This window comes from Pseudoliparis swirei, chromosome 17, assembly GCF_029220125.1.
Source record: "Pseudoliparis swirei isolate HS2019 ecotype Mariana Trench chromosome 17, NWPU_hadal_v1, whole genome shotgun sequence".
NCBI classification, from domain to species: Eukaryota; Metazoa; Chordata; class Actinopteri; order Perciformes; family Liparidae; genus Pseudoliparis; species Pseudoliparis swirei.
The window spans coordinates 14,335,836-14,349,719 of NC_079404.1; the positions used below are offsets into that span (position 1 = coordinate 14,335,836).

The following is a 13,884-nucleotide window of genomic DNA, read 5'->3' on the forward strand; positions in this document are numbered from 1 at the left end:
ATAATTGATTAATCAACCATTCATTTCAGCTGTTCATTTGAAGCTGTCAGAATAATTTAAGTCACGTAAATATATTAAGTGGCATTAATGAAAAGTACGTCAGATGTGTACTTAAGCACATTACTTGAGTAAAAGTACTCTGTTGTACTCCCAATGTACTTGGGTCCAGTCTCATGCGGTCAATTCTGATGTGATGCTGTTGTGGTTTTTGTGCATTTGCAATCTACACAATTAATCCCCCAAAACCCACTGGCGGAATTGAAGAGCGTGTTTTCTTTAATTAATCGAAAAAACTACGTTGTTTATGGGAACCAGAAGCTTTAAATAAATACAAAGATACACACGTGTGGCAAACTTAAATCCACGTCTCATTTAACGACAGTCGCTCAGTGCAGTGAGGAGGTGACTCATTGATGGGAAGACCTCTGCTTCTCGTGATGATCGTTCTGTTTTCATAGAGGTGCATGTTTTATGGATTTCAGACAAAAACGAGGCCACAGACTCGGAGTAACATGTGACCAGAGCAGAGAAAAAACAGCTCGGGGGTTCAGAGGGTCATGAATCTTGTTAGAAAATATCCTCTTAATTTTCTTTACTTCCCACAGTAAACTGTGAGTGTGTGTGTCTTCTCTGCAGACGGCATTAAATATTCATCCTTCTGCTCGTATTTCTCCTCTCTCATCCGTCTCTCCAGCCCTCGCGTGCTCCCTTCCCTTCTTCCTCCTACCTCTTCTAAATACTTCCTCCCTTCTCTTGCCGTCTTTCTTCCCACCGCTTGCTGTTTTGGACAGGAAAAGTGGAAGGAGGGCAGCAACAGAGGTAAAGGAGTGTTAAAGTAGGCCAAAGGAATCGTAAAAGAAGAGAGCGTTGACAAGCTTCTCCTCTATCGATTGTTTATGAAAAGAACAGAAGAAGAAAAAAAAGGGTATTTGAATCGTGGTGTTGAGTTCAGGTCCGGTGGGGCGACTGTGTCTTAATGTCTCTGCACGTGTTAGTATGTATCTATGTTTGTGTGTGTGTGTTTGTTTGCTCTGTGTTTGTGTAGTTCTGTTTCATGTACGATCGTATTCTCCGATTATTGCGGTGTGTGTGTGTGTGTGTGTTTGTGTGTTTGTGTGCGATGGACAAGAAAAACGTCCCGTCTGCTGTGTTTGTTGCTCTGGTTTCACATCCACACGTCCTCTGGGTGTCAGTGTTTGTAAGCAGGAGACTTTTAGGAATTGTGTGTGTGTGTGCGTGTGCGTGTGCGTGCATGTGCATGTAAGCCTATCCGAGCACAGCGGTGGGGAAATTTCATCCCGGTTATTGATCGGGTCCGGCCCGTTTCAGGGTCACTGTGATGTCAGCGTTTGTGTTATTATTGCTTCTATTGTCTGCTGCTTTTAATTCAACACAACACGACGACATTAGAGCTCATCGATCCGTGCGGGCAGACGAGCTGCCGCATATCAAAATAACACCGGGACACGGCTAAAGGACTTCAAAACAATGAAAGGTCAGACATTGAACACAAGGAAGCTGATAATTACCAATAAGCGGTTCAGTTAACCTGCACACGTCGGTCTTTCCACCACGGCGTCGCAGTGGGAACGAAGTCGCTCTCCACTACATGCACAATGAGGAGGATTTTCAGGCCGATTACAATTATTAATTTGTGACGTGAAGCGTCTCGACCACATTCCATCGACAGCCAATGCTCCTGCTGCTCCTGCTCCTCCCTTTACAGTCACGTTATTCTCCTTTTTCAAAAGATATGATTGATGATGTCTTCATTAATGTCTCCAAACTCTAAAATGTTAGATTAGAGTTAACTGGGAAGTACTCTTTATGTATAATGATGAGGGGGTTAAGAGCTCTATTTCCTGTAATGGAGTACTTCCCCTCTGGTGTAGATGCTGTCCTCCTTACTGCCGGTAACTCGTTCACCACCAGTGACGGGGATTGTCTCTCACTCATTCCCTCTCCCTGCGTCTGCCTGTCTGTATAAACGTCCTTCAGCCCGTCTGTCTTCTAAACTCTCTCTCCGGCCGTCTCACTGCGTCGATCTCTCAGTCCATCCCCTCCGCCCGTCCATGTGTCTCTCCGCCGCAGCCCCGTTGCCCCCCCCCCCCCTCTCTCTCTCTGTCTCCACCCGTCTGTCTCTATACACCCGTCTGTCTCTCCGGGCCTCCGCCGCGGGCCTCTCTGTCAGGATTACACGGTGTCAGGTTGGCCAACATGGACATCGGTGGTGGGGAAACAAAATGTTCCTCTTCGCACAAAGCCGCTCTAATCCCTCACCCCCAACACACACACACACACACACACACACACACACACACAGCAGAACCTGATTACAGAAAGCTGGTCGACGGGCATTAAGACAGACAGACAGGCAGGCAGGCCGATAAACAGACGGGCAGGGCAGCACTGCGTCTCTGTGCTGGCTGGTTAACTGACCGATTTAGTTAATTGGCTTTTTGGCTCACTGGCTAATTAACTGACTGACCCAGCTTACCTGTCCTGTAATTGGCCGATTGGCTGCTATGCAGGTGAGTGGAAGCCTGGCTGACTATCTGACGGCCGGACGACTCGCTAACTCGAGCTGCTTGGCCACTTCTCTAGTGGAGTACCTGCTGCTGACTGTCTCACCTACTTAGACCTGAGAGAACACAGTTGGCAAGTTGCACATCATGATTACGCCGAGATAAAGCTGATGCAATAGATCACTAGCTACGTGTTGTGTTTGTTGAAGCCGTTCGAAAGAGACTCGACGGTTCTTTTGTTGGATGTAGTTTATGGAGCGAGGACAGCTACTTTATGTTTTAGCATTTTAAAAACAAAACCATCACGGGAAAAATGAAACGCCGCCATATTATTTTTATTTCCCTATTTTTTGCGTTCTGATGTATTTTCCCGATGGACAGGCAAAAGTCACCTTCGAACACAGTTTCCTCATTTTTTATCTTTCTCTCCACATGGAGAATTTAGGCGACTCTGCATATCTGTATTAAACGATGCAGGGAATCGTAAGCTCGGCATGTTTTCAGGGTGGAGGCTGCGGAGCGCACATGAGGTCAGAGGAGTGCCGCTCGCTCCTTTTTTGAATGCATGTTATTTTTCAATCTTACTTTATCCCCCCCCCCCCTTTTCTCCGCCACACGTTAACATCAATGTTTCCCTCTTCAGTTCAGACTTTACTTTATTTTATTATTTATTTTATTTTATTTTATTTATTTTATTTACATTTATTTACATTTATTTATTTACATTTTTGTAATTTTGAATTTGAAGAAGATTCAGAATTTTCCCATATTGGGTACTGCCTATCCAAGTGTATCGTGGTCATGTGAAACATGTTTCCTCCGGTGTGCACCGTATGCTTCATTCAAAACTATTCAGTCAAATAATTCAGTCTTGAACCTGCAGATTAAAAGAAAGAAGTTTTTGATTGATGTTGATTGAAATCATGGTACTCCGTCAACATTAATAATTCACTGATCATATATCTAACAAGCATCGAATGTTCCGGTGCTATAAATCTCCTTGACTTTGAATCTGAATGTTCTTCTGTCCTTTCAGCCCTCACCGCCTACACGTACCTCACCATCTTTGACCTGTTCAGGTGAGCGTGTTCTTTAACATGAGTGCATTTTCTCTCATCAGATTTGTTCCTAAATTATTGCACACATACATTTTTTAACAGGGAGAAAGAGAGAGAAAAAAGAAAAAATATAATGAATGAGCAATGGCCCAAAATGCAAGTTGTGGTTCCCGCTTCTTGTGAAGATTGAATGCTTCAATTCAATTCAGTTTATTTTATATAGCCCAATAGGTTAGCCCGAAGGAAGCATATATAAGGTAAATAATACTGGTCCACGCACAGAACCCTGTGGAACACCGTGACTAACGTTGGTGGTCATCGAGGCTTCATCGTTTACAAATACAAATTGAGATCGATCTGTTAAATAAGATTTAAACCAACTTGAAATGCCAATCGACTGATCGAGTCTCTGAAATAGGATGTCATGGTCAATAGTGTCGAACGCAGCACTAAGATCTAACAAGACCAGAACAGAGATGAGTCCTTTATTTGATGCAAGTAGAAAATCAATTTAACCTAATATGATTCCAATGTCCAAAAAAAGAAGGATATAACGTATACAATATATGCATGATAATTTTTTATTGTGAAACAAACATGTGAGATGTTAGACGACACAGCTGTGCCGAGGTTTGCCAATTTGATGGAGAATTTCCTTTTAATGAAAAATTTATTCTGATATTATGAGTACAAGTTAAATTACAGAAGAGGTGAACTTTACCTGACCTCTCTGTTGTTTCTGTTTTCATTATCTTCTCATTTGGATCTCACTGACTCTTTGTTTTTGTATTTATTTAGTTGCCACTCTTTAATCTATAACCCACTCTCCTCCCTCTGTAGCTTGATCACATGTCTCATCAGCTCCTGGGTGACCATGAAGAAACCCAGTCAGGTCTACTCGTTTGGGTGAGTTCCCCCTAATTATCTCTTGGTCATACCGTGTGTATCTATATTGTCAGGTGATCAGTAAAAGCTCCATCTGTGTTTGTTTTTGTGTTCTCATTCACTGCTGTCATATACACACACACACACACACACACACACACACACACTGTAAACACAGATGTAGCATCACTTACTGTTGTTTGGCTCAGTCGAACGGCTTTTGTGTGTGTGTGTGTGTGTGTGTGTGTGTGTGTCCTTTTAATGGGCCAAACTGTGCATTTGCAGCTGACAGATGACCTCTGACCTTGAGGTGTGGGAGAATGGTGATCAAGTGGAAATCTGCGTTTCGGCTTTTATTTGGCTCCCATAATACCTTGTGTGTGTGTGTGTGTGTGTGTGTGTGTGTGTGTCCACCCTGCAGCCCCAGTAAACATAGACAGCCTATTAACCTGCAGGTGTCTGTTCATTGGCTCATTGACTGTACAAAATGTGTAAACCTTCAGACAAAATGTAGCACTTGAAAAAGTCTAACTTCTGATGAGAGAAGCTGTTTATTTTTCTATTTATTATTTTTATGAAAGAAAATCCCCGTTGCACTGAGCTCCATGTGGATCGAGTGTTGCACCTCGGTCCATGAAGCCAAGATGCTATTGGGCTCATTTGTCAAATCCAGAACCTGCACTTTTGGAAAATCCCTAGAATCCTGCTCTAATTGCAGCCTCACTATCTGGATGTATATCTTTCTTTATCTTTATAAGCCTTCATCGTCGTCGTCGTCCCCCCCCCCCCCCCCCCCCCCTGCATGCATAGTGACACGAGTCCACGCGGCCCAGCTCTGGGCAGACGGAAGCTCCTAGCTCCGTGGTATTATCGTGCTTTACTGTGGCGGGCCGTCAGATCACTGACTGTCCGTGGCAGTTTTAACCCCCTGAAGCCCCGCGGACCCCTCACCAAGACAAAGCTGCTCATCCTGTACAGACGGGGACGGGATTGACCCCGTGACCCAACGGAGAGGTCAGGAGTTCAGCAACAGTTGCAACCGCGAAATCTGACCGTCACTTTGCATTCTGCTCGTTTAAAAAAAAAAGTATATACATTATTATTATTATTATAAGTCTATTGATTCCTGGTAAGCATTTGACCTTGTCTTAATGCCTTATCTTTATTTATGCCAAATTTAAGCAAATTATTTGAATTAAATTTGAATTAAAAAAAATTTTATTCGTTCGTACGGTCATAAAAAACTTTGAAAAGTCATGGACTTTAAATATAGTTATTTCCAGGCCTGGAAAAGTCTTTGAAAAAATTAAATCCCAAAAGTTTTGGAAAAGTCATGAAAATTAATTATATTCATATGTTTATCGACGCAGTTTGATTTAAAAAGTCAACATTTATAAAAATATGTATTCTTTTAATCAAACTATTGTCTTATTCATTATGTCATGTATATACTCGTGTATACATCAAGATTTCACAAAATGTTTGGTCATGAAAATTTAGTTTAAAGTCATGAAAAGGTCCTGGAAATATAATGTATGAACCCTGATTATTATAGGTTTAAGTATGCAAGTTCATTAAATGTTAATTCAACAATATTGTAACTTATGGTAATTAGTTTTTCTCAAATGTGAGAATATCTGCAGACGAGATGATGGATGACATCATCTCTCCTTCTCTTCTCCAGGTTCGACAGGCTGGAGGTTTTGGCTGTTTTTGCCTCCACTGTTCTCATCCAGCTAGGAGCCTTGTTCATCCTGAAGGAGAGGTGTGTATGTCTCCCCAACACACACACACACACATACACACACACACACACACACCTCAATCAGCGATGTTGATCTTGAAGGAGACATTAAAGGACGAGTCATGATTTAAAAAGAAAATAATTAACTAAATTAAGACAGGGTTGGAAATTCTGAGAAATTTGCAAGAAAATACCAGATAAAAAAAATGAATCCAACCAAAAAGAAAAGGAAACGGCATGATATCCAAAAAGTTGGTAAATTTAAGCAAAAATGTCTCCCCGCCCATCCCTCCAGGCCTCCCTACACTGCCCCAAAATGGTCAGCGTGAACAACAAACGTGTCTATTGTTCACACTCACAGTTGAAAGCTAGCGGCTTTCGGAAGACTCCGGTGGGGCATAACATATTTTTTAAATGTTGTTGTCATCATAACAGTTGATTCATTGATTTGCTTTTCGAAAAATAAAGAGAATCTCAACTGAAATATTGGCCGTCTTTTGAAGAATATTACCAACCCTGGCTTTAACCCTTGTGTTGCCTTCGGGTCATTTTGACCCGATTCAATATTTAATGTCGGTGTTCTTTCGGGAGTCAACAAACAAACATAAAGTACCTCACACTTAAACTTGGAAAAGAATATTAATTCTAATAATTTTCTGGAGATTTTAATAGCTGGGGTCATATTGACCTCAAGCGTCCTGACAGGAAGCATCACAGCCTGGTTTGGCAACTGCTCCGCTCAGGACAGGAAGGCTCTGCAGAGAGTAGTGCGTTCGGCTGAGCGCACTATTGGAACTACACTCCCCACCCTGCAGGACTTGTACACCAGGAGGTGCAGAACCAGAGCCGGCAGGATCATGAAGGATCCTCACCACCCCAACAACAGACTGTTTCAGCTGCTGCGGTCAGGCAGGCGCCTCCGTAGTCACGCTGCAAGAACAGAGAGACTGAGACGGAGTTTCTTTCCTCAGGCCATCAGGATTGTGAACTCCGACCTCACCAGGACCCCCACATAGACCCACATAACTGCCCCTCTTAGGCACACACACACACACACACACACACACACACACACTTACTGTAAATATTGTGTTGTTTTTTATTGTAAATAGTGTGTACTTGTTGCCCTTGCACATTCCTGCTGAGCATTGCCACTTTCATTTCACTGCACACCCTGTGTGTGTATGTGACAAATAAAAACATCTTGAATCTTGAATCTCTTGAAGGGTAAAATATGTTAGTAAATATAAAGGTAACAGGAGGGTTAAACATTGAATCGGGTCATATTGACCCGAAGGCGACAGGAGGGTGAAACATTGAATCGGGTCAAATTGACCCGAAGGCAACACAAGGGTTAAGATCCAAGTCTTTGTTTTGGTCCACATCTCTTCCTTTGTCTCATTCACTCTGTCTCTCTCGATTAAAATTTCAATTATTTTCTTAGCGTGACTTAATATTTCCAAAGTGATACACAAAATTAGTCCAATTGTTTCTTTTCTTTTGTCTTTTTAGTTATTAGTTTCACTAGAGTGCTCTTGCTCCACTCGGGGTGCATGTTTTTTTCCAGTCTCGGCCACCAAAAAATAAAATAAATGCAATAATTGCACCCCTGGATGTTCTAGCTCATTCCAAAACATTCGCCATAATTGCTACTTTTAAAGTATATTTGATGTGAATACTTTTGTACTCTACTATTATAACAGAGTAATTCTAAACTGTGGTATTATGTGTACTTCTGTAAAATAACGTCTCCCTCCACTGACATTTAGTAATATTATATATAATATGCTATGTTCTTGAAATTCTAAAAAATAACGCAGATAAAAGAAGAAGTGGTCACCCCTTAAATCGGGGACAGAAGTAGTATCTCCCAGTTTTGAGACCATTAAATAAACATTTAAACAGACTTTGCAGGTCGAACAGTTGAAAATCTGTCTGCAAACACTCTTGTGTATGACACGCACACACACACACACTCACACACACTCGCACACATATACACAAGAGTAAGGTTGCCAGCCCGTAGTTTACAGTGCGTGTCCTGAATGGCTCAATAGGGTGGCAGCACAGCAGGAGAAGACAGACTGGACTTTTAGTTTGTGTTTTGTGTGCGCTCCCTCGCACAATTTTGCGTGTGTGGTGTTTGGAGTCTGTGAGTGCCTGTTAATGTATTTCCTGTTTGTTCGCTCCTTGTCTCCTTTCATTCATTTCAATTGTGTGAATCGCTTTATCTCTAGCTCATACACACACATGCACACACATACACACACACACACTCTCTCACACAGTCAGCGTAGTCCCACCTGGCCAATGTTGTTGACTGTTTGTTTCTGTTTTGTCAGTGTGGAGCGCTTCATGGAGCAGCCAGAGGTCCATACGTAAGCATTCTCCCTCCAAACACACACACACACACACACACACACACACACAAATTCCCATATGACATTTTTAAATAAACACTCACAACATGATATGCTCTTGTGTGTCCTTCTGTACACACACACACACACACACACACACACACACACACACACACACACACACACACACACACACACAGCTATTGTCAGAACAGAACATCCCTAATATTTAGGTCAGATAGACAGACAGAAGTTCTCAGTGAGTGATGGTGACGTGGTGGTTGTTAATTTCACACTGAGTGAGTAAGTGAGTGAGTGAGTGTTTGTGTGAGTGAACATATCATTTATACAATTTATAAAAAGGAATAACTTTTGTCAATTTGTGACTTGATACTTTACAAACGAGTTAATACAAGTCTGAGTATAAATCACCTTCATGTTTTGCTGTTGTTTGGATTATACAACTCAAGTCTGACTTTAACAGCAAGTCCATCGTTTCTATCAGTTATAAGCAGTAACAGAGATGGTGTGATACGGGTGTCTTTGACTCCGTCTCGCTTTCTCTTGCTCTTTTACTTCTCTCAGCTGCTTTAGACTTTTCCTCTGTAGTTTGCTCCCTCAATCTCCCCCCCTCTCTTTCTCTCTCTCTCCATCCATCATGCCTCCATAATGCAAAACAGATTAATGGCGGCTTTTATAACCTCAAACACAATGAGACTTGTGTTTTAACCTGTCTCCCCCTCCCCCTTGTTTCTTTCTCGCCCTCCTCTGTCTCCCTCGCCTCTACTCTTCTTCTCTTGAGTGGATGTGATTGAACGGGACGAGAGACGACTGCTAACCGAAGGGACAGGTGTCTGCTGGGTAGAGAGACAGAGGCACACATTCTCTCTCTCTCTCTCTCTCTCTCTCTCTCTCTATCTCTTCTCTCTCTCACATCTGTTCGTAGAGGGAGGTGGGGGTCGGTACCGAGGGTTTAGCACCCAGTTGTTGTGGCTCACTGGTGGGCAGCCTTTCGCCCCCTGCTGATTGTTTAGACCCATTTTTAGGCTAAATGGAGTGTGTGTGTGTGTGTGTGTGTTTTGCTTGTTGTGCTTGCGTGCAGAGTCTGGAGAGCTGTATTATGTCTGTTGGGTCTATTTAAAAGTTACGATTGTAATCAGATAAATAGAAGTGAGAAATACGACGCGTGAATATGATAATTTGTGCATATTTACATCTCACCTGTGTCTGTGTCTACTGTGTGTGAATCTTAGTTACTGCTGATGTGCAGGTGGCAACTTGGCTCCTCCCATCAGAGTGTGATTGGGTGAATGATGTCATGTGTTGTTAAAGCGCTTCCTGTGGTCGGAAGACTAGAAAAGGTCCATTTATCATTTCCCATTCATCTAAAAAAAAATCTGCCACGCCCCTTAAAATATTGCCATCCACCACTAACTTGAGACGGTCAGTGACCACTTTATTAGGCACACCTGTACAATCAATTAATGTTTCTAATGCTAAACACAGGTGGCATTTAACTGGATTTTGAGAGGTGTTTCAGATGCGTCGTCCTTACGTTTATTTACAGAATATAAGAAATACCTATTCAGTTTAATGAAGTCCAACACACAAATGACAACTTAAAACAGTTGTATTGGATTGCACGAGATGTACCTAATAAAGTGGCCACTGAGTCGCTGTTGGAACCGGAAGAACTGACGTCTTTTGGTTTCCCTTGTGTCCCAGCATGCACCTCCCCCTCACAGCGTCTCCACGCATTTGTTGACATTATTGTCGGCCTGTTGACGAGCTGTGTGTTTGTCTAACTCCGGCCCCGCCCCTCTCCGTGTCTCTCTGCAGCGGCCGCCTGCTGGTCGGGACGTTTGTGGCGCTGTTCTTCAACCTCCTGACGCTGCTGTCCGTCAGGAACAAGCCCTTCGCCTACGTCTCGGAAGGTACGTCCCACCCCAGTTGAACCAGTTCTCCACGTTGTGTGTTCATCCTGGAGCGCAGCTCCGCTTCAGACGGAGCATCTCGAGCATTCACAGTTCAGTCGGTGAATTAGTGATTTAGTTAGATTTTCTTCTTTTTTTGTGCTTCTCACCTGGACGGTTGTGGTTTGGTAATCCTCCCCCTCACTGGGGAACGGACACAATTTGGCTTTTGTTTTATTTTTGGGGATTACCAAAGTAAAATCAAACATTGTGTATTTACCGACCAACAGTCAATTCCACATTTCCTCACGATAAGCTAGAAAACAGAGAATGCTTCCATGAATTAAATGATGAATCAGTTATTGACTTAATTGATTACTTGAATATTAGATTTCACAGCATCTTTTTTCGTTTCCAATTTTAAAGTTTAATCCCCAAGTCAGCATCTTTTAAGCCTCCGCCGCTGAAACGCATCTCGTGGCCCGTTGTATTTTGTCTTTTTCACAAAGTTTTCAAGAGCAAGAAGAGAGGACTGGTGCTGCAGCCAGATGTTGAAGATGGTTACCGTCGTAACCTCTCATTTAGGAACGACATTAAGCGAACCTCTAACACGACTAGAGTCTCCCAACCGCTTCGGGAAGACAAGAACTTCCCCAAGAATATCGAACAAGAGCCCAAAAATAAATATACACACATCCATGTTGTGTATTTACTATTTACACATCAGAGAACAGACCGAGACCCACACACCACCCCCACTTTACAAACACACAGTATTCATACGTAAAAAAATGAGGCACACAAGTTATAGGTCTCACAAACATACACACGTGCATACACACACACACACACACACACACGCACACACACAGGAGGCCAAGCCAGTGTCGACCCCAGGACATATTAACCTTATTGAAACTCAGTCTACCTCTAATACAGAAAGACTGCAACACACACATACGGGCTGCAGCCTCCAACACACACACACACACACACACATGGGCTGCAGCTTCCAACACACACACACACACACACACACACACACACACACACACACACACACGGGCTGCAGCCTCTAACACACACACACACACACACACACAGACAGGCATGCATGAAAACTCACACACACATTTATTAAACAGTGTGTCCCTTGGGCCAGTTAGTGTTTTGGGGGAGAGAGAGAGAGAGGGATGACAATGAGGGAATGAAGGAGACAAAGAGAGAGTTACGAAACAGAAGCGAGAATGTGGTTTTTTTCCAGCACCGTCGGTTATAAAACATCCTCCTCCAATAATCCAGCCTTTACTCCTTCATACTCCAGTCCCTTTCAAATTGTTCCCTTTCTTTCCTTTCCTCTCCCCTACCCATCCCAGGAAGGAAGCTACTGTGAAGAGATGTTTTGAAGGAAGGATGTAAATGAGAGGAAAGACATATTTGAAAGTTCCTCTTCTCTTCTCCTCTTTCTCATCTCTCCCCTCACCTTGACTCTTCCTCTTGTTCACTCCTCTCCTCTGTTTCACTCTTCCTCGGTTTCCTCCTCTCCCCTCTTCTTCTCTCATTGGCGATGTTTCCTCCCTCTTTATTGATTCAATAAAGGGATATTCAAAAAAACAAATCTTCTGTCCTCACACCTTCTCCTCCTCTCCTATCCCCTGTTTCCTCCTCTTCTTCTCATTTCCATCTCGCTCATCACTCCCCCTTTTTCTCCTCTCCTCCTGTTCTCTCCCGTGTTTCATCCTTTCCTCTCAGGCTGAATCACTATGTGTATGAACAGTCTACTGATGAATGAGGTGTGTGTGCGTGTGTGCGTGTGCGTGTGTGTGTGTGTGTGTGTGTGTCAGCTGTCTGCTCTTGCGTTCATAGCAGTCTCAACATCACTTAACATCTGACATTTTAGGATGGGAGCAGGATGAAACTACACACACACAAACACACACAGGCCCTTAACTTTGCCAAAACACACAATAACTCTCACTCATTGCACACACACACACATACACACACACACATACACACATGCACGCACACGTACACGCTCGCTCTGACGGAGCGAGACTAAAAGTGCATGACGCAACCGTGTTCCAGCCAGGCAGTGGTAATGTAGTGTGCCAGAGGACCAGGCGGGAGAGACATGCCAACACACACACACAAACACACGCACAGATACACACACACACACACACACACACACTCGCACTCAGGAACATTGTCCGCCCTCGTACACACAGATCATAAATAAGTCACTCCATTAAAATGTTTGTTTAGACTGACTCATCCTGCTAGCAAAACAAACAAACCCTCCACAAACACACACACACACACACACACAAACACACACATACAGACACACACAGGTCTGAGCAGGATGGAATGTGAAGGGCCTTTGAACCGTCGCCGAGCCTTCGGGGTCTCGCAGTGTCGTCCAACATTGAAGGTGGGACGACGCAGCGGAGCGCTTATCTTTTTTTTTTAAAGACGAGTGGGTGATCCACCTGCTCTTTTGATTTTTTTTTGTCAGACAAAAACAGTGACGAAAAGCAATTTTTTAAAAACTATTTTCTGACATTCTATAAACTAGTTTACCGATTGATGCACAAAATAAGAGCTTAAGTTGCGTTATTCGTTGCTTATTCATTTCTGTCGTTAACTTCATGCTGCAATTTAATGCCACAGTCAGACGTTTTCTGCCACCATAACATTAAAAAAAGACAGTTTTCCGAGTCTGATGTGTGAATAAAAGATGCATGCCTGAATAATATTGCAGGCAGACATGTAGTGCACCGCGATGTCTTGAAACCTCTCTATCTAACTCTCTCTCTCTCTCTCTCTCTGTCTCCAGCGGCCAGCAGCAGTTGGCTTCAGGAACATGTGGCAGATCTGAGTCGGAGGTAAGAAGATCTGCATCACTTTATCTCACCCCTCCTCTATCTCACTCTTTAAATCTGCCTTTCCTCTTCTCTCTCTCTCTCTCTGTCCCTCTGTCTCTTTCTCGCTGTCTCCTCTCTCTCTCATATCAGCAGATTTCAGGTAGGAACAGGAAGGATCAACTTCCACTGACTCAACACACACACACACTCTCCTGACAGTGTTAAAAGTGCTCATCCGGCGTGTCACTGCTTACAGTGTGAATTTGTGTGTCCAGGTGTGTGTGTGTGTGTGTCATATATACATAACGGCCTTCCCTTTGGGGTCAAAGGTCACCGTCAGTCGGTGTGAGGTCAGACAAACAGATTGGCTCATTGACGGGGACCAATGATATTGTACAGATCTGCCCAGCTCTCCCCTCTTGACCTTGGGGGTCAAAGGTCACTGTAACTGCAGCCTTGTTATCTGAGATCAACCTTTGGTAAAACTACACTAAATCCATAGCTGATGGTCACCTCTCCAGTGTGTCGA

General features: G+C 43.3%; 2 protein-coding genes across 4 annotated transcripts in view; both read left to right on the top strand.

Moving 5' to 3' along the window:
* LOC130206906 (acylphosphatase-2-like) overlaps positions 1-13,884 on the top strand; it is a 159,330-nt gene that overhangs the window by 57,566 nt on the left and 87,880 nt on the right. The window lies entirely within an intron of this gene.
* The window catches only part of slc30a6 (solute carrier family 30 member 6), a 37,405-nt gene that overhangs the window by 16,630 nt on the left and 6,891 nt on the right, over positions 1-13,884 (top strand). The window contains exons 1-7 of one of the 2 annotated variants that reach the window (XM_056435153.1): positions 1,279-1,495; positions 3,562-3,604; positions 4,424-4,489; positions 6,153-6,233; positions 8,555-8,590; positions 10,412-10,506; positions 13,328-13,376. In XM_056435153.1, coding sequence (XP_056291128.1) covers positions 1,489-1,495; positions 3,562-3,604; positions 4,424-4,489; positions 6,153-6,233; positions 8,555-8,590; positions 10,412-10,506; positions 13,328-13,376 — 377 coding nt within the window. In that variant the 5' untranslated portion in view covers positions 1,279-1,488. Of the gene's footprint in view, positions 1-1,278; positions 1,496-3,561; positions 3,605-4,423; positions 4,490-6,152; positions 6,234-8,554; positions 8,591-10,411; positions 10,507-13,327; positions 13,377-13,884 lie in introns of those variants that run through there. The other variant, XM_056435152.1, reaches the window with a different exon arrangement.